Genomic DNA, 24,350 nt, shown 5'->3' on the forward strand with positions numbered 1-24,350 from the left:
ATTTGCTCATTTCATCTTTGGAAATTTTATTTTTGTTAGAGCGTCCGACTAGATTTTGCAGGTTTTGGGTTCGAATTCCTGTCTGGCCCGTTGCAATAAACACCCACTGTCACATTACTTTACATTTGCTCAACTGATTAGAGGTCTATGACTTTTAATCATCCTTTTTTATGTATATATAATTGTAAATATTTATACTTTATTTTTTCTTGGCAGTTTATATTTGCGTCTGTTTCTCGCGTGTTTCAGCGGTGAAATTGGTAAATTAGTTTTACCAAGCCCACATACTTAAACGCGGTTTAAATTTATTTCGTTTTAGATTTTGAAAAAATCGCAAAATTCAAACATTGATATTTATTTTGCAGAGACAAAACAATCACCGCCTAAAAGACTCCTCGTACTACTCGGAACATTCGCAGTTTGCACACGACCCTCCAGGACACACTTGTGGTCTCCCGTGCTGCAACAGTGACCTTTACGTGCACTTGAAAGTTCAAGGTCATCACGCCGGATGCATGGCTATTCCATTCCTCCATCGGAAAATCATCGAGGACAATTTCACGTTTAGAAAGCATCAACGGAACTTGTTAACCGGAAGACCAACGTTTACAAATGGCTTCCACTCCCTACAGCCGCCCAAAATATCTAATCGCAAACCACTTCCTAAATTCGGAACAACTCGGAATTTGTTTTATGCGGGAGCTTCGTCAACAGACCCGGGGAATACACTTGACCACGAACTATCTGAAAATCAAGGACATTTTCTCACGGGAAGGGAGATAACTCTTCCAAAAAATATTAACCAAGTCTACGACCAATACCATTTGAATGATTTCGACATGGGAGAGAGCGCGGATGTTGAAACAAGTGACAGTGAAAGTAGTTCGGATTTTTCTTCCGATACAGAATACTACGCCAAGATTCCAAGTATAAAAGAGGAGTATACTTCAGATAAACCGCGACTGCCGGACAATCTTATTTATCCTTGGGATCTTCTTAAGTCCAGCAAAGAAACCACCTGCAAAACAAAAACTGACGAAGGCAAAAGTGACATTTCTTCCCCGAAAATTAGCAGAACTGACTGCAAAAACTTTGAGGAAGAAAAAGAAACTGTTACAAAACAACCCACCGTACCGAGTATAACCGCCACGCAAATCCCAATGACATCTCGTAATAGCAGTTCTTCAGTGAAGGTAACCAACGAAGCCAACACTGAAAGAAATCAGACTAAAAATATAGAATGTGATACAAATCTGTATGTAGACACGAAGTCTGAAGCAGATTCTCAAAATTCTAAAACTGAAATACACTTTTTAAATGACATGGAATCAAACGAAGATTCTCACATCACGAAATCGGGGATAGACTATTCAAAGGGGCCGATTTCTGATGGAGATTCTCAGAACACGAAACCTGTGGGAGACAATGTAAACGGCACTACATCTGATGGGGACTTAAAGAACATCGGACCTGCAAACAACAACTTTAATGGTACAAAATCTGACAGGGATACTAACAACACTGGACTTGGAGGTCATGATGTGAAGGTCACGGACTCCGTTTGGGGAAAATGTGTGGATCTGGACTCCGTAAACGCTAATACAAGAAAAGGGGAGCAAGAGATCGATGGCTATAATGAAGATGACGCAGAGCCAATATATTATGACATCACGTCAGATCTAAAGTTGGATAGATACGGTAAAAGGTTCAAAATTAGTTCCCCGGGTGTAAGGCGGAACAGCGGGAAGAGCCACAGTCTACCCGCGTCATCTAAAGTGGGAGGGTACGAGACGTTTAGCTTCCAGAATAACATGTTCAAAAACCACAAATTCAAGGCCAGCTGGAGACAACAACCAAACACTGACACTGGAACAAATGATACGAGACGACATACGCTGGATCGAACTACACATCTCAGAGAAACTGTAAGAGTTGAAGTGGACATCCACGAGCCGAGTTCGACCGCCAGAAGAGCGGATGTCACAAACGTTCGCGCGGTCACAAGTAAAAACAGGATCGATCAACATATTTCCAAACCTAATGCAGAATTCTACATCGGTGAGAAATCGCCGAAATCGAACAGATTACACATTGATAATCATGGCAGCGAATGGACTAGAAAAGATACAAAACCACCTCTACCGCGCAGAGTCAACAATACGCCGAATACCCTCAGTAGTCACCCTGATAAAATATGTGCGGAAACCGTACCCGACTGCGGGATAAACCCAAAAACCTCGGAACGGGCGGACAGTAAAGTAAGTGGACAGTTTGCTGAGGATAAGAGGTGTGTATCTCCCAGCATGTATCTGACGTGTGCCGAGGTAGGCATTGGATCCCCGGGAGTCAAAGATAAAAATAAACACACGAAATGTACTCCGGATATGGAAGACGCCTATTTGCAGATTAAAAGAGGTTTAGCGGACGATAATGATGGTTATGACCAAGTGGTCGTCCGTATGAGAACACAACAGAACCAAACACAACACATACTGATAGCCGATGGCGTGAAGCAACGAAACCACGAATCTGACCGCTCAGAAGACCATAATGTTCCGTGTGACGATTCCGCACAGAGCATGCAGTCTGATAAAACCGCCATTTTGACCTCTGTAGCAGAAGTAGATTCCAAGGACTTTCAGGAAAGACTCGCAGTGATAAACGAGAGTTTTGAAAATGATGAAGACGTGCACCTTAAACAAGATGGACACCAAGACAATGCAACATTATTGACAAATGTAGATCACAATAAAACCGAAAACGAAGAAATGTCCGCCGACAATACAAATTGTGACCAAGATGAATTCCAAAACCAAGAACAATTAAACAGGAACCAAAGAAAAACGAACAACCAAGAAAACTCAAGCGCTTGCTATGTTAAAGGTGAAGGCCAAGGCTGTTCCACCGATTCCGCTATGGAGCCGCAAACCTTTCATGATGATACACCTATCACTTTGATATTATGAGTTCCATGTGAAATTGCTATGAGTTGTCTTTCATAAACGCATGACTGCCATACAGAATTAATATTGTCTTAATTTCGATGTTTCTTACTTAGCGTGGCAATAATGCTAAATCTGAAGGCACAATAGTCCAGTAGTAGGACGCCGGGCTCGTGACCGAAGGGTAAGTCACGGCACTGTGTTGTTTCTTTGAGCAAGATACTCTACTTTGCTTGTTCCAGTCTACTCAGCTGTAATGTAGTACTTGGTTGCGCAGTGCTGGAATTGTTGAATGCTAGCTGTGAGCGCCGAAATGGCAGCACCGGCTGTATGCTCCCCAGGGTTGCAAAGGCCCTACCTATAACCACGGATGATAATTTGTGATTCGCTTTGAGACGACCTAAACATTAGGTTGTGTTAAAGCGGTATATAAGAACCTCGAATTATTTTTATCATTATTATTTTTATCAATGCTCTTCCTATGCAGTCTTTGTATGAATTACGTTTTAACAATATTTTCCAGAACATTCCAGAAATTGTTTTAAAGCGATTTGTAGTTAAGGATCCCTATGCCTTTGCTTTAAAATAATCTAATTATACACTGGAAACGTTTGAAATGCATGACTGAAGTTACGGCATGACAATAGCAACGATAAGTCTTTTCTAAAATAAGAACCATACGTTGCGGATTTATTTATAAACAAAAACAACGAAGTTGGGGAAACAGTGTTCTGTGTGTAAAAAGTTGGAACATGTTAATTTCTAAGCATCCATGCTTACAGCAAAGTTGTTTTTTTATAATAATGGCATAAAAATTACTTATGATAATACATGTATTACAATTTGTGTACATTAATATGCAATCCGAATGAGTGTTTGCTTTTCTTGCTTCATAAAAAAATGGCAACTAACAAGCTGTTTTTCAAGGAAAAAACCCCCAATTATGCTGTTTAATATTTACATTACATACATTTCGGATTAAATTATGTTTTTTTTAATGAACAGTGTTCTGAGTGTAAGATACAGATTCGAACCATGCATTTTCGATCACTACAATTTAGCTCTGGTCAACGAAGTCATCCTTGTACCCTAGCTCAGTCGTACTACTGTTTAACAGAAACGAAACTAAGGCGGCCGGGGACAGGTGTACTGAATGTATGACGAATACTACAATGGAGTTCTGAGTTTAGACTACGGATAGACGGGGATCCTTAACCGTTCTTGCCATGTGTTCTGTCTTTTTTCTTATCAACGCCATCCTATATTTTATATAAACTTCATTTATTTTACAACTATTATGAAACAATCTATTTAAACTCATGTTAATCACTCTTGTTGGGCCGGATTTTAGCGCGCAGGTGCTCTTAATGTGGCAGGGAACCGGAGTACCCGGAGAAAACCCACGTTATCGGGCAGGTGATCCAAACGTCCGATCGAGCAATTGAACCCCGGTCGCCTTGGCAAGTGCGCTTCCTACTGCGCCACCGACCACTCAATATACTGATGATCTATAGTTTGCTAGTTTCATTTTCCGGATTTTGATGAACAAGTGTGTGTGGGGTTGTTTTATGTATTTCCGTTTTGGTTGCCATTTTTTTATTTGGTTACTTCACCGCAGGTTTAAACTATAACACATTGATTAATTATGTCTTTCTCTGCCTACTTGGTCATTTTATGTTTAAATAATGAATACTATTTCTTTGTATAACTCTAATATAATTGTTATTTTGTATAACTCTAGTATAATTGTTACTTTCTGTTACTCTAGTATAATTGTTACTTTGTGTTTACTCTAGTATAATTGTTACTTTGTGTTACTCTAGTATAATTGTTATTTTGTGTTACTATAGCATAATTGTTACTTTGTATTACTCTAGTATAATTGTTACTTTGTGTTACTCTAGTATAATTGTTACTTTGTATTACTCTAGTATAATTGTTACTTTGTGTTACTCTAGTATAATTGTTACTTTGTGTTACTCTAGTATAATTGTTACTTTGTGTTACTCTAGTATAATTGTTACTTTGTATAACTCTAGTTTAATTGTTACTTTGTATAACTCTAGTATAACAGTTACTTTGTACTATTCTAGTACAATTGTTACTTTGTACTACTCTAGTATAATTGTTACTTTATGATACTATATTATAAAAGTTACTTAGTATTACTCTAGTAATTATAAGTTACCAGAGTTATACAAAGTAACTAATATACCCCAAATAACACCGTGCATTTATAAAAAAAACACCTTCATAATTGTTATATCTACGATGACTTATACAGAAGAGCATTAGAGCCACGTAGAAAAAAAATTAATGTCGGTTTTTTTCGTGTTAATAATTCGAAATTTCAAGCTTACAACTCGAAATTTCAAGATAACAACTCAAAACTTCGACTTAATAACTCGAAATTTCGAGATAATAACACGAAAAAGCGAATTTGATTTTTGTTTTTCATGGCCTTAATGCTCTTCCGTGAGGAAATAATTGAGCAGAATAATTCAGCTGATCAATTCTTTGCAAAAACTTAGGAGCTGTTAGAAGAAATATTATAAATATCCTTTAATTTAATAAATATTTACCCAAAATTACAGAAGTTAAATTGCTTTTCTAATTAAGTATTTTGCTTACTGTATTGTTTGAGTGTTAATCGACATAACTTCTATTTTTCTCTTACAACAAATGAGAATGATAAAACAGTTACTTCCATATATACAATAAATTTACCAATTTCACCACTGGGACACACGAGAAACAGACGCAAATATAAACTGGTAAGAAGTAATAAAGTATAAGTTTTTACGATTATATATGAAAAAAAAAATGGATTACTAAAACCTCAGACCGAATTCATGTCGTTTTGGTACCTATTAGGCCGAAACGATTACATTGTACGCATATAAAGGTAATAATATCATGAAATACATAATATCAGATCATTCTTTACGTAAATACATAATATCTTATCATTGTTTACGTAAATACATAACAGCTGATCATTGTTTATATATAAAACTATTGTTTATTACATTATAGCCTATAGCTATCATCATTTATCATATATAAACACATACTAGCTTATCATCATTCTAGCTTATCATCAATTATATATAGTTCATATAAATACATACTAGCTTATCATCGTTTATATATAGTTTATATAAATACATACTAGATTATCATCATTTATCTATAGTTCATATAAATACATAATAGCTTATCATCGTTTAGATATAGTTTATATAAATACATACTAGCTTATCATAATTTTTATATAGTTTATAAAAATACATACTAGCTTATCATCGTTTATATATAGTTTATATAAATACATACTAGCTTATCATCGTTTATCTATAGTTTATATAAATACATACTAGCTGATCCTCATTTATATATAGTTTATATAAACACATACTAGCTTATCATCGTTTATATATAGTTCATATAAACACATACTAACTTATCATCAATTATATATAGTTTATATAAATACATACTAGCTGATCATCATTTATATGTAGTTTATTTAAACACATACTAGCTTATCATCATTTATATATAGTTCATATAAACACATACTAGCTTATCATCGTTTATATATAGTTCATATAAACACATACTAGCTTATCATCAATTATATGTAATTCATATAAACACATACTAGCTTATCATCGTTTATATATAGTTTATATAAACACATACTAGCTTATCATCGTTTATATATAGTTTATATAAACACATACTAGCTTATCATCATTTATATATAGTTCATATAAACACATACTAGCTTATCATCGTTTATATATAGTTCATATAAACACATACTAGCTTATCATCAATTATATGTAATTCATATAAACACATACTAGCTTATCATCGTTTATATATAGTTTATATAAATACATACTAGCTTATCATCGTTTAGATATAGTTTATATAAACACATACTAGCTTATCATCGTTTATATATAGTTCATATAAATACATACTAGCTTATCATCGTTTATATATAGTTTATATAAATACATACTAGCTTATAATCGTTTATATATAGTTCATATAAATAGATACTAGCTTATCATCATTTATCTAAAGTTCAAATAAATACATAATAGCTTATCATCATTTATATATAGTTTATATAAATACATACTAGCTTATCATCATTTATATATATAGTTCATATAAATACATACTAGCTTATCATCATTTATATATAGTTTATATAAATACATAATAGTCTATCATCGTTTATATATAGTTTATATCAATACAAACTAGCTTATCATCGTTTATATATAGTTTATATAAATACATACTAGCTTATCATCGTTTATATATAGTTTATATAAACACTTAATAGCTTATCATCATTTATATATAGTTTATATAAACAAATAATAGCTGATCATCATTTATATATAGTTTATATAAATACATAACAGTCGATCATCATTTATATATAGTTTATATAAATACATACTAGCTTATCATCATTTATATATAGTATATATAAACACATAATAGCCGATCATCATTTATATATAGTTTATATAAATACATAATAGCCGATCATCATTCATATATAGTTTATATAAACACATACTAGCTTATCATCATTTATATATAGTTTATATAAATACGTACTAGCTTATCATCATTTATATATAGTTCATATCAATACATACTAGCTTATCATCATTTATATATAGTTTATATAAATACATAATAGTCTATCATCGTTTATATATAGTTTATATAAATACATACTAGCTTATCATCGTTTATTTATAGTTTATATAAATACATACTAGCTTATCATCGTTTATATGTAGTTTATATAATAAATACTAGCTTATCATCGTTTATATATAGTTTATATAAACACTTAATAGCTTATCATCATTTATATATAGTTTATATAAACAAATTATAGCTGATCATCATTTATATATAGTTTATATAAATACATAATAGTCGATCATCATTTATATATAGTTTATATAAATACATACTAGCTTGTCATCATTTATATATAGTTTATATAAACACATAATAGCTTATCATCATTTATATATAGTTTATATAAATACATAATAGCCGATCATCATTTATATATAGTTTATATAAATACATACTTGCTTATCATCATTTATATATAGTTTAAATAAACACATAATAGTCTATCATCATTTATATATAGTTTATATAAATACATAACAGCCGATCATCATTTATATATAGTTTATATAAATACATACTAGCTTGTCATCATTTATATATAGTTTATATAAACACATAATAGCTTATCATCATTTATATATAGTTTATATAAACACATAATAGCTTATCATCGTTTATATATAGTTTATATAAACAAATAATAGCTTATCATCATTTATATATAGTTTATATAAACACATAATAGCTTATCATCATTTATATATAGTTTATATAAACACATAAGAGCTTATCATCATTTATATATAGTTTATATAAACACATAATAGCTTATCATCATTTATATATAGTTCATATAAACACATAATGGCTGATCATCGTTTATATATAGTTTATATAAATACATAATAGCCGATCATCATTTATATATAGTTCATATAAACACATAATGGCTGATCATTATTTATATAAATACATAATAGCCTATCATCATTTATATATGATGCCTTTAAGGAGGCACGGTAGTCCAGTGATAGGACGCCGAGTTCGTGACTGAAGGGTTGCGGGTTCGCGCCACGGCACGGCAATGTGTTGTTTCCTTGAGCAGGATACTTAAATCCGCTTGTTCCAGTCTACTCAGCTGTAAATGAGTACTTGGTTGCGCAGTGCTAGAATTGTTGAATGCTGTTAGGGCTGAAATGGCAGCTCCGGCTGTATGCTCCCCAGGGAGTTGAGAAAGGTACTGGCTGGTTGTAAAGGCCCTATAACCACTGATAATAATTTGTGAACCGCTTTGAGACGATCTACGAACTAGGTTGTGATAAAGCGGTATACAAGAACCTCCAATTATTATCATTATTATATATAGTTTATATAAACACATAATAGTATATCATCATTTATATAAAGTTTATATAAATACATAATAGCTGATCATCATTTATATATAGTTCATATCAATATATAATTGCTGATCATAATCTATATGAAGTTTACATAAACACAAAATGGCCTATCATCTTTTATATAAATTCATAATAGTCGATCATCAGAAGTTTTATAAAGCTAATGAATACAAAAAGTGGATCTTTATATGGATATGTAATAGCCATTCACCAGAAGTTTTATGATGTCTCCCGTCACAACATGTGGCGCCTGTAATGATGTTTCCTGTTATCACATTTGGCACCCGTCATGATGTCTCCCGTCACCACATGTGGCGCCTGTAATGATGTTTCCTGTTAACACATTTGGCACCCGTCACGATGTCTCCCGTCACCACATGTGGCGCCTGTAATGATGTTTCCTGTTACCACATTTGACACCCGTCATGACGTCTCCCGTCACCACATGTGTTACCCTTCATGATGTCACCACATGTGGTACCCGTCATGATGTCTCCCGTCACCACATGTGTTACCTTTCATGATGTCACCACATGTGGTACCGGTCATGATGTCTCCGCTCACCCTTCATGATGTCACCATATGTGGTACCCTTCATGATGTCACCACATGTGTCACCCTTCATGATATCCACCATATGTCGTACCCGTCATGATGTCTCCTGTCAAAGCCACATTTCGATCACCGACCTAAGACACGGCACAAATGTGATCGACACATCACCGCTGAAAACTAGGCTATACTGATCGCCGTAAAATTCCGATCAGTGCAGATAGAGGTAATGGCTAAATATAATGTATACTTAGATTACAATCAGATTACTGTCGTTTAAAACTTCATTTTGATAATAACAATACATGATAATATAAGCAAACCGAGGTAATTTAGAACTTGCTATGTCAACTTTTCCGATTGAATACCAGTGTCAATTATATAAGTATGACATTTCAGTATTTACCGCGATTCCAAGGTTAGATATCGCACGAACAGGTCTAGTCTATTATGTGAATGAGATTAAAGGAAAAGAATGTGTTTAAGTGCCTCTAATCATAGCTGTATTACCGACATTAAACATCTACTCCCAACATTGTCGTGAACAGTGAACACAACCTTGTAATGGAAACCACACACTTGTATAGACAAGTGTTGGGGACTAAAATTTGGATATTATGACAACCCGATATTTCAACATTATAATAGCGGTCCACCATTAACACACTGCTAAAATCCCTATTATTACACACCTGACGACTCGAGCGCGGAGTAATCCCACTTAAGGTTCCCCGCACCACTGCCAAAAACTGTAATTACGCGATGGAAACTATTTTTTTCAGCATGACTATAGGTTTGATAAATCATTTCTGAAAAGAAAACCCTACCTTGTGGAACTTTCATGAAAATAACGATAAAGATAAAAGAAATCAGATATAATCAACAACAGTGCTCCTTGTTTAAAAATGAGCCATGTACTGCAGATGTTTTAGATTGTCTCTCTAACCTACACTTTATCTGGTCAATGGAAGTGTCCTGGCCCAAATCAGTGTACTGGCCCAACTCTGCTACAGTTATATCCAAACGGAAGTGTCCTGGCCCAACTCTGCTACAGTTATATCCAAACGGAAGAGTCCTGGCCCAAATCTGCTACAGTTATATCCAAACGGAAGTGTCCTGGCCAAACTGTGCTACAGTTATATCCAAACGGAAGTGTCCTGGTCCAACTCTGCTACAGTTATATCCAAACGGAAGTTTCCTGGCCCAACTGTGCTACAAACGGAAGTTAAAGGAAGGTTACATTATCTACACACACACAAAACAGTAAATCGGGACTTGGATCCTTACTAATATATTCGCCAGTCCTGACATCACATTAATTAGGGAAATAAGGAGTTATATACAATCTTCTGAACATTTCCATTGAGATCTACGTAAGATAATTTAAATGTTTAAAATGACAAATTGCTGCTTCTTGATATGAACTCAGAAATTTACTCATTTTGAATCTAATTGCGCCAACAAACTTCCCTGCAGAACTGATTATGATAAATTTGGAGAATTTTAGAGAAATTCTGTGACGCTGCAGACTCGTCTGGACATGTTGTCCGGGTTCCGGTCTGTCAAGTTGTCATTTTCGCGCTCGAGTAAAATGTATAATTTTATAACTTGTTTGTTTTTTTTGTTTGTGTTTTACGTCCTATTAACAGCTATGGTCATTTGAGGACGTGCAAGGTTTTTGGTTGCGGAGGAAAGCCGGAGTACCCGGAAAAAAACCACCGACCAGCGGCATTAAAAAAAAACTGGTGACCGCCCCACGTAGGCCTGGTACCCGCGGGCTTGTCCTCGTTAAAAAAAAAAAAAAAACATTGGGAGGAGAATGTTGTTAGAAGGATTATAGTCTGTTTGTGATTAGTACTGGCAGTATTTACCTGTATTTACCTGTGTTTTTACCTGTGGTTAACCCTTCTATCTAAGGAGGTGTTCTATCTAAGCTGGAAGCTGATCATATTGAATTTAATAATATATCAAATGCAATTTTCAGATATTAATAGCAACATTTAAAATTTAAAATATTTTAATATTAAGTTTTATAAATATATCCATTTTTATCCGAATTTGATTTTGTTAAAAAGCTAAAGAATAGATTCATATGCTCATTTGGGGAACTAGAATTGTTTTTCTGGTTTGATGCCAATTTTAGATAACTTTTTTTTTTCTTTCTAACTTTTTTTTTTTTTTTTCAAAATGCCACTGTCAATTTGGCGATTACCTCAAATGTTGAGAAAAATTGGCGCTGAAAAAGCTGACCTTTTTTGCCCGTATATCTGGACGAGATACCAATCGATCACATTGTGCAGTTAAAACGGGCAAAACATACACTGTAGCTGTCTGTTAAATAAACATGAAATATTGATATTTAAGACCAACGAAACCAGGAGTAAAATCAATTCTTGTGACAAAGCATGCAAAGGCCTGATGTTCAACAACAAATACAGACACCATGCAAAGGCCCTGAATGATATTAGACTCGATTACCTGCCTTAGTACTATTTCACTCCACTAGGCGGCGTTGTTAGATACTTGTTGTATTTTCGAAGCGAAATCAGGAAGAGGGTAGAAAAACTAAGGCAGACCACGGACTTAGATAATCTAATCCAATTCCGTGGGCAGACAGACCAATCCAGACTGATAAAAAATAAAACTTTGGCATGCGCAACAGCAATGTTTCTCAGACCTGACGTCACGAACATACAAAGGGAGATAACCATTGTATTTTCTCGTTTACGGAAAGTGCCGAGTGTTCCCGATTGGCTGTCGCCCTTTTCGTAAATATTGTGATTACGGGTACGGAATAGTGTGGCTATTTAATCGCCTATTAAATCCCCGTAAATAGCACCCATTGTCACGGGTGGTTTGTTTACGTACTGGTCGTTATGATCTCCAGTGTGTAGGGGACTAAGTCTGACCACGTAACGTTAAATATAAACGCATAGCTGTACAGAAAGTAAAACCTTGTTACAATACAATACCGACATCCACACAGGCCAAAGGATTTTAATCCTCGTAACGTATAATACCAATAAAAATTGTTCAAATAAACATCTTTTCTATTTTCATATTGGATTTATTAAAAGTAGAGAAGACTTCTATATTCCGAATTCAAACATACGAGCCGTTTACTTTATTACATTGGTAAAAAAAAAGAGTAGTTAAGCGGCCCCCGTTGAGACTGTGTGTGTGTGCCGCGCAATGGTAGGGAAACAGGTGTACTATAATTATCGACTAGGTCGGGGTCCGGGTATTATGTGTCGGGTCTCTACATGCAATCACTGATATGAACTTACATACAAACAAACAGGATACAAGTTGGTCGCTTAAGTGTTTGGGTAAGAGAGTTTACGATGGTGAAGAGGAGAATTAATTGCACCGTTGAAGCTAATGAGGCAGGTATGTCACAGATACTACACACAACCTTTACGCTTATCGGAATGTTGTGCAATTTTGACATAAATATACTACCTGTGCAAAACACATTCCTATCTATATACAAATGTAGGAGTGATCGTTAAGTTACTTGCATTTCACTTTTTGCACATTAACATAATTTCTCCCTCTTCCCTCCCTATATTGAGAATGTTTTCCCCATATGTAGTATGGAGTAATACTAGTTACCATGTTCGTATGCTAAGTCACGTATTAGCATTTACAACTGTATGCGACGTTAAACAAAGTGTATTGTTTTATAGATAGGTATCACAAACAACTTGTGTATGTGCTGAAGTGGGAATTGTCCTTTGGCCTAACTGACGATGTAAAAAACTTCCGTTGTCTGACTGTGGTACATCTGGTGTCCTTCATTGTATGGAACGGTCTGTATGTATTATTGACGATAACTTGTAGCAACACACTAGGTCGAATTTACATGGAATAGCAGCAGAACAGCTGACACCCCTCCGCCACTTACACTAACTTCTACACAATCAAAACTATATACACCATAACCGCGACGCCCCCCCCCCCCTCCACACACACACACTAAGCCCCCTCCATATACACTAAAACATATATAACTAAATATCGACTACTCCCTTCAGCGACCCCTCCCCACCACACTTAGTCCCTCCATAGACACTAAAAACATACACCTATACAGCGACCTAACCCCCCCACCCCCACCCCCCTCCATATGCCCCACAATAAATCATACACACTAACACACCTTGATAAATGTGAGTTCCACTGTCACCAGGAAGAAATTTAATAATTGATTAGACTGCAATGGATTTCCGTAGCATGGTTTAAATTCATTATACCTGCAGCAGAACAGGGCGGTCGTTATTTTACAGATGTTTACTGTCTATTGTTGTGACAAAATTGCAATCCAACTTTTAACTCGGATATAGTTTCTTACCAACAACATCGACATTGTCATATTTAAACGTAGTGAAATGATCGTTTTAACCACCGTGCTCTCAATGTGATGAAAGATTTGGCGTACAGCGCCTATACTGTGTGAAACATTTTATTTTGCGTGCAGCAACCGTTCTTTAGTAAAACATTTGGCGCAAAGCGCCTATGTACATCGCTGATACATTCGATTTACTGAAGTTAATCTTAAAATGCAAATAATTTAACGCTCAGTGTGTCTATAGAAAAGAGAAAGACCCATACAGCTACAGACCGGGAGAGAGAGACAGAGAGAAAGAAAATCATGTAGTCACAGAGACAGACAGACAGACATACATACAGACAGAACAGAGAATGATAGACAGAGAGAAAGTGACAAACAGACAAGAAAACGGAGAATGAAAGACAAAGAGAAAGTGACAGACATACAGCCAAGAAAACAGAGTATGACAGACAGACAGACAGACAGACAGACAGACAGAACAAAGAATGATAGACAGAGAGAAAGTGACAGACAGACAGACAGAACAGAGAATGATAGACAGAGAGAAAGTGACAGACAGACAGACAGACATACAAGAAAACGGAGAATGAAAGACAGACAGACAAGAAAATAGAGAATGACAGAGATAAAGTTACACACTGACAGACAGATACACAGACAGACAAGTTAACAGAGAATGACAAACAGACGGACGGACGGAATTTACTTGTAAATAAATACAAATATCGATGTAAATGTTGTAATGTTGGACAATAAGTGTGTATATGACACGTGTTACATGGCAAACATGATGACAGGTAAAGTAGCTCATATTCATTTCACTGGCGAAATGCCTCCGACAGAGTAGAGGTAATGAATATTGTATGTACATGTTATTACTACCGTGGCGTGTCAGTCTCGCTCCAGTTCTGTCGCCATAAATAAGGCACCAACTAATTCTAACACTAATGACTTTTTATATATATATATATATATATATATATATGCATACCATGTTGAATTCATCTGCAAAGAACTTTCTGGCGACGGTAGATTGAATATACACCCAAATGTATGGATGATTTACCTTCATTCAAACCGGTAACTGACGATTTAAAGTCGTTAGAAAGCGTATCTAATATATATTACTCCTTTTTAAACCTCAAATATATCCTGTTTTAATCAGGTGTAAGCACCGAGCTATATTAGTGTTAGATGGTAATGTATTTTTCTATGAACTGGTTTAAATAAATATTTGTCTGTGATCACATTATTAGATTTTAACTGGAAACTAATTTCATAGAATTTATTTATTGGTCTACATAAATGTGTAGCGGCGTTTTGAAAAGCGCAGGGATTTGTCGTTTTATATTCTATCTGTAAAACTCCCGGCGGGTGTATACTATAACACTGCTACACTTAAATTATGGAAAAGAGAAGCTTCCGTTACCCTGTGTCAAGAAGACATTTTTTCCTTAATAGAAAGAAAAAAAGAAAAAAATAGACCAAAGCAACAACGTGAAGACGTCTAATAGTTCATATATGATGTCAATTAATTACAAATACAGACAGAGAAAGAAAGAAAGAGAAAGAAAGAAGGAGAGAGAAACAAACAAACAAACCAAAACGAAAGAAAGAAAGATAAACAAAACAAAAAGCAAGAAAAAATATTGTCATCGGATTATTACATAATGAAATTTGCCCAGTGTTACGGAACGAAACTGTTAACAAGGACTTGTCTTTGCTTAAAAAATCGATTTCTAAACTTGAAAGTGTTTCAATCTTGTAATCAAAAGAGCTGCACGATAGGGGGTAGTAACATATAGGGTTTGGTCATTGTTATAAAAGAAAGGGCTTTTAAAATGAATAGAAGTGTAAATCCCTTTCTTACCGAAGCCAATAACACTACGTTACTTTATTGCAGGTTGTAAAGCCAACACTAACGTTATTGACACAATTTCAAAGGAATCGTAAACTTTGCAAAGCAAATATTCAACAGACAAGACTGTATACAGTTGTATGGGTCTTTCTGTGTCACGCACTTCAACTTAACCAATTTAAAACCTATTATATCTTTCTAGAAGATTTAAAGAAGTATTATTACCGTTTCTGGCTTATAATTATATGCCCGACAATGATAAATTTTCTTTAAACCCCGTTCACGTGTTTCATGAAATGAGGCATGTTTCGTAAAACTCTGGTGGTTATTTATATTTTAACACCCTTTGTACTTTCATACAAATAACCCACAGTAGACGAAACAACTAGAGATACTGTCAACGTACACATTTTAGTGGTATTATAATTTTAGCACAATTCGCGGTTTTAGCGTTGCGCTAATTTATGTTTGGGCTTATTGAACATTCTGTTTATATAATGTTCTATAGCATGTACTGTCTGGCGCCAATTCAGGGATCAAGGCGCTAATCTGTTTAAATTCGATAATACGCTAAACAATTGTGTCCGCTAAAATATGTAATTTCACAGTATATGAACTTTTACGAACGGTTAGATAGCCATTCGCGCACTGTTCGGTCAAGTTGGTGACGTAGGTATCCTTGATGCCCAACAAGTTAAGCTCTAATTATTAGCCATGATAATCATTTATTTTTATCGACTGCCATAGCCTTTGTTTTCACTATTTATTTATCACATACCTGTTGAATCTTGTTATAGTAATACAAGCAGACTATGAAATACAAAGTTCTGTATTGAACATGTGTAATACGGAATGTTGTATTTACCTACTAGCCGGAACTACTTTTTATGGGAATCCCATTGTCATGGCGAACTGTCAAGTTCCCGGTGTTTGCAAGAAATATCAAAGCTTATGAAATCTGTGTATCGATCTCTACCAAATACGGAAGGTATGTGATACAAGCAAGACCACCCACTTGTGTTTTTCTAACGAATCAGAAAGCACTCATTTATTGCGCGGACGTATATATTCACTCGTGCGCTCCGAGCACTCGTGAATATATTCGTCCGCTCAATAAACTCGTGCTTTCTGATTCGTTAGAAAAAATACAAGTGTGTGGTCTTGCATATATAATAACCGGTTGATAGTATTACATTTGGCTAAATAGCCAGGAACTTTACCAGCGCGCTGTACAAATGTGAACATTAATTTTTTAACAGCGTGTTATATTTCCACGAACATTTACAAACACACTATGATGACTCGAAAGCTTGCAGAATAAGTTTTCAATTACTGTTTGTGTACAAAATCAACTAAGAATTCATTTATAGATAGCCAAATATCCATTAAAAGTTAACTACATGAACCTTTCACGAGTTCTCACAATCAGCCAGCTGACAATGACGTAGCCCTTTGATGGTATATATCAGTCATTCTTTGAAGTACTACCGCAATGCATGCTTAAAAAGCCTGGTGAATCGATAAATCACACGCGAGATTTACAGGTCAGACGAGAAGATCGATAAAGTTTAAATCTCTACCCCGAGTGTTTGGTTATATGGTTCTACGAAAAATCGGCATATTACTCTTTGGATGGTAAAGTGCGGTATCACTGCGCTTTTTCAGCTGACTGTCTCGTCAGTGTGTCTTTAATTTTGGTGCGTTCTTCCTACTTCCGTGCGCGTGCATTATTTTTCGAGAAATTGTGCACGTGCAAAGCTCTTCCAAACGCCTCCCCGTATTGCAAGTGTTAACAAGTGAGCTTTATGTGACTGGTCTGTGGCGAATTGCTCAAGTTGTCTAGTGAGGGAACACGTGTGAATGTACATATTTTAACGTTACACATATATCCATGTTAAAACAGGCTAAACAGTGGGTGAGCGGGTGGGGGTCGGAAAGGAAACTGATTTTGTTTAATAGATTTTACCCTGACTATTATCAACACATACTCCAGAACTATAACGCTAACATGGCACTTTAATTCGCTGAATTGGATGATGTTATACCATACGAAGCTTTTCATATACTAATATTTACCATATAATAACGTTTGTGCGAAGTCTGTTCACCATCGTGACTCTAACCGGAAATCAGACACTGTATTATAATACAATTTAAATTAGAATAGAGTACGGACAAGAATATACGGAAGTTTATTTTTTTTATATCAAAATGTGAATTTATACTTATTTGTTAATATATATGTAAGACGAATACTGATACTTGATAGAATATTTTGAACAGTATGTACATTATTTAAAAGCGATTATTGACGCCCATGTACATTGTATGTATATTTATATATATGTTTATGTCATAAAATTTTGAAAATACAATTAAAAACCCCCCCAAAACAGGCTAAACATGACGTCTGTTTGCAGCCTCAAAATCACGCCGGCAGTTTTGACCTCGGCTTTTGTTAAATTAGAACGAGGCATCACATGACAAATATTTACGCACACAAGGAAAATATTGATATAAATAATTACGTCGCCCTAGCCATGTTGTATATTTTCGGTACCGAAGTGGAGGAGGGAGCACAAGCTGTTATAATACAGAGCTACTGTAAAAGAGCGTGTCTGTTTGTCTAGCAGCAAAAATATGTCTATTCATTCCACTGTTACCAGTGAGATTCCTGATTTGACCAATCAAAACATTGTTGACAAACTACCAATCGAAAAAATAACCAATCAGAAAGCCTGACATTATACAAGTGGCCCAAATGCCCAAAGTCTGGTTAGCTTAACGATACACAGGCCTCGAGAAAAACCGTCTGGGATATCAGCCCATTCTACTGCCTAGAATAACGATCTCACACTTTTGAAAGATATCAAAATATTAGCCACACTCGTGAAATTTCGTTTTACTGAAGACCTTGTTAGAAATCCTTTATTCATTAAAGTACATGGTCATTTGTCTTGCTTTAACCGTTTCGCTTCTCTTTACTGGTGATAGAAATACAGTACTATTTGAACGGTTGTGAAATTAAAGGTCAATTACGCTTAGCTTTACGACCGGTCACGACCAATATCTGAAGAACAGTTTATTCTTTATAAATATAAATATAATGAAAATAATTTAGAATGCAAGTATCATCTACTTTTTTCTTTCTTTCTTTTCAGAAAGCCACAAACTTCCTCGAACACGGATGATGCGGGGTAGCCATGTCTAAGAGCCTTATATTATCTGAAATCAGGTGGTGGCGAGTCACGTGACAAACACTAACATGTTACATAAGACGATCAGAAAGATTATCGCCTTGGTCGCCATGGCGACATTTCTTGTGGTAGCGTATATGATCACGTGGTCCTATGACGCTAGATCGATTTTTCACAACAGTGATGCTCTACCACCCCAGAAAGAGGTGCCTATGTTGAAAATGGTGACATCACCAACTGGGCGTAAAACGTCACTACTTGAGAAATCTGACGATTACGTAGTACCCAATATTGTCCATTTCACATGGATTGGAGAATATTTACATTTACAGTTTCATCATTTTCTGAGTATAAAGTCAGCGGCCATTTTTATCCGCCCGGAACAAATCTATCTTCACTGTGACTATGAGCCTATTGGCAGTTGGTGGAAGGCCCTTCGGAAAATCGTCAACATTCAAGTCGTAAAAATAGACCCGCCAACTTCCATATTTGGTCATAGGGTGAAACGCCCAGAACACAAATCAGACCTTATAAGGTTAAATGTCTTAGAGGATCAAGGAGGGATCTTTCTCGAGAATGACGTCATTGTGTTAAAGCCATTTACGCCATTAAGAAAATATGCCTTTACGATGGGATTAGAGTATCATAGCAACCCGGGAAGGCTAAATAATGGCATAATCGTCGCTAAGAAAAATGCAACATTCTTGAACATTTGGCGGGAAACATATCGTAATTTTACGGAGCGAGAATGGGACGAACATAGTTCAATCATACCTTACCACTTACAATATCAGTTCCCGCACCTGATACACGTGGAGGAGAGGAGCCTGAACTATCCAAGCGGCCCCGACCGCCGGCTCATTTATCAGGATATTTACGATTGGGGAGACAACTATGCCATACATCTGTGGTATGATCTTCACGCGCTCACGCACTCGCCAAATGATATTAAGTCCATGAATACGACCTTCGGACAAATCGCGCGTTACGTGTATTACAACACCACGAAGTTAATGTGATAGAGTACCACGTCCTGTTAGCGGTAGAACCATTTAATACAACGAAGTTGATGCCAGTCGGAGCGATACAACATACCACGGATGCGCTTTAGCGGTATATGACCGTAGTTATTTAAAACGCGTTTTAATGCCCAAATTGTAAAGCAAAGGGAATAGGCAGAATTTATTACAACTTTTCATGGCTTTCCCCCATCATACATTTTCAATTATATGGTAACACTGTTAATAGGCACGATAATGAAATATATCTACATACACCTACACAGTTCAACCAGACTCTTGTTGTCTGTGCAAGTTAGGAAGTTTACGAAATGATCAAGCGTCTCGTTGAACGAGACTAAACGTTCATCGGATAACTCGGGGCCAATGCGCATGCCTCCATCGGGATGACAGCAAAGAAATGCCATATCCCGTATTGTAATAAACTAGTATGTATTTATTCACCAGTTCAAACAAATTATTTATCAAATAAAACTCAGCACACTGTGTTCAGATTACAGCTAACTGCAGCTAGCGCTATCAAATGGTTAACATAGATTGTACACCTATACTCACCCTGGGCCGTTTTCGTTTTTCGCTTTCCAAACGGTTGAACCGGTTGGACCAGAGTTGTTCGTTTATGAAATAAGGTCGGACCTAGTAATCTGATGCTGCTTTCATGCGTGTCTTGACAAAGCCTTGCAAGGCCTGTATAATCCTTTACATGTCTGCAGGATTTATACCCGAAAATGTTACATTTAAAAACGGACAAACCGGTTGTTTCGCATAAACGAACATGCCCTTATTTCTCAGATAAAGCACGTGCGCCTCGCGCAACGTCACATGATACACTCTTAACCATACAAACACGTCATGCGTGACCCTCACTATAACATAGTGATGACTGTAACATTGATAAAATTATTGCAAATATTTTTGCCGAATAAGTTTTTTTTTTTAAGTAAACCTCTACTGTGTTATCGTACGTGTGAGTGAAGTAAATGAAAGGCTCGCCAATAAGGATTGTAACGAAGTAACACCAGAAATTCAAGTATGAAAGCTTCATATTCTGACTTTCTTGGTTTAACCCACCCCCCTTGTAGCCAGACTAAAGGACCTGTCGCATTGACGTTCAGATGGGATATTCCTATCGGGCGATTATATTTGTTTCAATGTATGTCTGAGCGTTTATTGTTCACGTATAAAGTACAGTATTATAATTGGATACGTTATTACATATTTTCCCGTTACCTGATTGACAGTTTTCATTGAACAATAGATATACCTACATATGTATGTTCGATGTGTGAATGCATTTGTAGTACGGAAGCCGGTATGGGCCACCGAGAAAAAATGTCATAATAACGGCTTTCTCCCTCCTTTTAAGGACATGGCTATGTCGTAATAACAAGTTACTATCTCTGTGTCGTTATTTCTAGATGGTAAGTCGTTATTGCGAGATAGTGACTCGTTATTACGAGATAGTAAGACGTTACTACGAGATAGCATGTCATAAAAAAATTCTCGGTGTCCCTTATCAGCTTCCGTAGAATATTGACACGGCTGTAATTAATTTACACAACCGGAAGTTAACACGTCTGTTCACTGTGGTCTGACTACGTCACATGTTAGCTTTATCTCAATTACATAGAAAATATATTGTTTTTATATAAAATGTACATGTTTTAAAAAACGTTGGAACTTATTGAATAAAACGGTTACTGTTCTCTGTATTTGTTCGTCATTGTCTACATCGCGGTTGATTTCTGTTCTTCTGTTTTGACGATGAGCTTCATTTGTTTTACTCTGTGACGTAACAAATATATATTGTCTCTCAAATAATAAGATTTTTCACATTGTCGTTAACAAAAGCAACTTTTTTCACAATCATTAAAACCTCTCTCATTGCCGCGGTGGCGTAGTGGTTGAGGTGTCTGATCACCTATGGTCGCTGGCCCTCCGCCATTGAGTCGCAGGTTCAAGGCCAACGTGGGGTAGTCGCAAGGTATAGTACTGTCCACGGGTTGGTGGTTTTTCTCCGAGTACTCTGGTTTACCTCCACCACCAAAACCTGACCCGCAGTTAAATAATTGTCGCTGTTAATAGGACGCACACTCCACAAAACCCCCCACGTTTTACTAAACAATACACAGGTATATATACAATAAACTTTCTTTTTTAAAGTACCAAACGATGATTACTTACCTTTAAAGGGTCAACACGCAAACATTTTTGTATAGTTGTGGCCACCAGTATCAATTTGTGTAGTCAAAATTACAAAAAAACACATTCAATAGATTATTTTAAAGAATTCTTCTGCTTTCATTTTTTTTAACGTATGCTCAAACGATAATCCAAATGACCATCTAATGTCCAAACGATATAAACTTACCATTTTAAAGAAAATTCTGAGCTTGAGAAGGAATCAGGTGATAGTGAAATGATGCAAAGATTTTTACGAACATTCATTTCACGTTAGGTCCTTTTCCAATCGGATTCTACGTTCATTTTAAATTTTGAAAATGTCCTGCCTTCGTTTATAGCTTTTAACTTCAATTCATATCAAGTTTTGATAAAACTTGACCTTCTGTCGGAGAAATATCCCGTGGTCCCTTTGGGATGATATTCTCGAATGGGTTTTACTAAATTTAAAAACCCTTCGGTTGGAATTTCCCTATCCTACACCCTAGGGCATGAAAGTAATTTAATCATCCCTGGCTCAGTTATCGAGATATCACTTTTTATCCCAGAAAAAAAGTTATACTATGACGTCTTTCCCATTGACACAGTGTTAAAAAGAATTGCCGTATAAATATACTTTTGCCCAGGAACAATGGTCATTATTCTATGATAATACATTATATGTCTCTGATATTACTAAGAGAAGCACTAGATAATTTTATAGCTGAATTTCACCATTGGTTTACTTAAAACGAACTTTTCCAACGTGAATTACCATATAAACTAATGCTTTGGTTTGTTTGTGTTTTACGCCCTATTAACAGCTATGGTCATTGAAGGACGTGCCAGGTATTGGTGGTGGAGAAACGTCACGTAACGTCAAAGATTTATTGAACCTTACCGTACAATGCTTTACGGTGTAAAATGTAAAACTAAGATGCTTTATTTTTCACCATTTTTTTTATTCATCTTACTTTATGTTGACACACATCACATTTTGCCTTTCTAGAAGATATGATATACATCTTATTTGTCTTACCTGAAAGGATGCACAGGTAATTCCGACGAATTCCATATTTATCACAAGTCTCACATACATATGTAAATAAGTCGTTTCCGTGATAAGATAGTCGAGAACGTATGAAGACTGACCATCTGTTAATAGCAAGTCGTCGTGGCCGAGTGGTTAAGGCGATAGACTAGAAATCTATTGGGGTCTCCCCGCGCAGGTTCGAATCCTGCCGACGACGGAATATTTTTACCCCAAGTGACGCATATCAAATTTAACATTTTGAAAATGAACGATTTTTCAATATCCTATTTTCTCTTATAATTGATGAATAGAAACATCAAGCAAAATATCAGTGTAACAGTTAATGTTTGGCGGGAGATTTTAGTGGGAGTGTCCCACTGTGGGTACAGCGATGCTATAACAACCTGAAGTTCAGGGTTCGCAGGGGTGTTTCTAGGATATTTGAAAGAGGGGCGTAGAATCAAATCTTTCGGCGAGCGGAGCTAGACGAAAACAATTTTGGACCTTTTTTTTGCTAAAAAACATAAAATAATTGTGAAATGCACTAATGTAACGGTTCCTGACTTGGAGCATGTATATTTTATAGTTAAAGTGTCCCGGTTTGACATTTTTATGCCGAATTCTCTCCATTAATTGTCTATGGTATATTAAAATGATTGGATGGATCTTTACAGCAGTAGACCAATAACGAGAAATTCCAAATTCTAGGGTATAAGGCGTTACTTAACATTTCAATAGTCCTAGGCCAGGATTTTATGAACGGGAGGCGTAATTACGGTTGCCCTGGTAGAGGGTCCATGGGGAAGCTCAGAAGCTCCTGGATTTTAACAATTTAGCATCAAATTATGAAGTAGCCAGACTGATAAATATCTCTCTATTTTAGATTAAGTTCTGGTTTCGTTGAACGACACACATAATACAAGACAAACAAAGACTGAAGTATAAAGTTCTTTCGTCCTTAACATATTGTAGGCTTTAATGTGGAATACATGATTGAATATGATAAATTGCCATATTCAATTTATTTAGTTTTTGCAGTGACAGGGTTTACGCTCACCTACGCTCTCTACACGTGTAGAGAGCGTAGCTGAGCGTAACCCCTGGATACCGAGGATGACCTGGAACGAATTTACTCTGAACCGTGTA

The 24,350-nt window shown here is 35.8% G+C and overlaps 1 protein-coding gene and 1 non-coding gene across 2 annotated transcripts; both read left to right on the plus strand.

The window, feature by feature from the left end:
* The first annotated feature begins 12,826 nt into the window (after positions 1 to 12,826).
* On the plus strand, positions 12,827 to 21,717 carry LOC110462107. The gene is made up of 2 exons (XM_021515941.1): positions 12,827 to 12,973; positions 18,957 to 21,717. Exon 2 carries the CDS (start codon positions 19,061 to 19,063, stop codon positions 20,009 to 20,011), a length of 951 nt encoding a protein of 316 aa, XP_021371616.1. The 5' UTR covers positions 12,827 to 12,973; positions 18,957 to 19,060; the 3' UTR covers positions 20,012 to 21,717.
* Positions 21,718 to 23,339: 1,622 nt separating this feature from the next.
* Trnas-aga lies at positions 23,340 to 23,421 on the plus strand. Its single transcript has one exon. It is a non-coding gene; the product is annotated as a tRNA-Ser (tRNA).
* The last annotated feature ends 929 nt before the right edge of the window (positions 23,422 to 24,350 follow it).

The sequence above is a fragment of the Mizuhopecten yessoensis genome, unplaced genomic scaffold (genome assembly GCF_002113885.1).
Source record: "Mizuhopecten yessoensis strain PY_sf001 unplaced genomic scaffold, ASM211388v2 scaffold10751, whole genome shotgun sequence".
NCBI classification, from domain to species: Eukaryota; Metazoa; Mollusca; class Bivalvia; order Pectinida; family Pectinidae; genus Mizuhopecten; species Mizuhopecten yessoensis.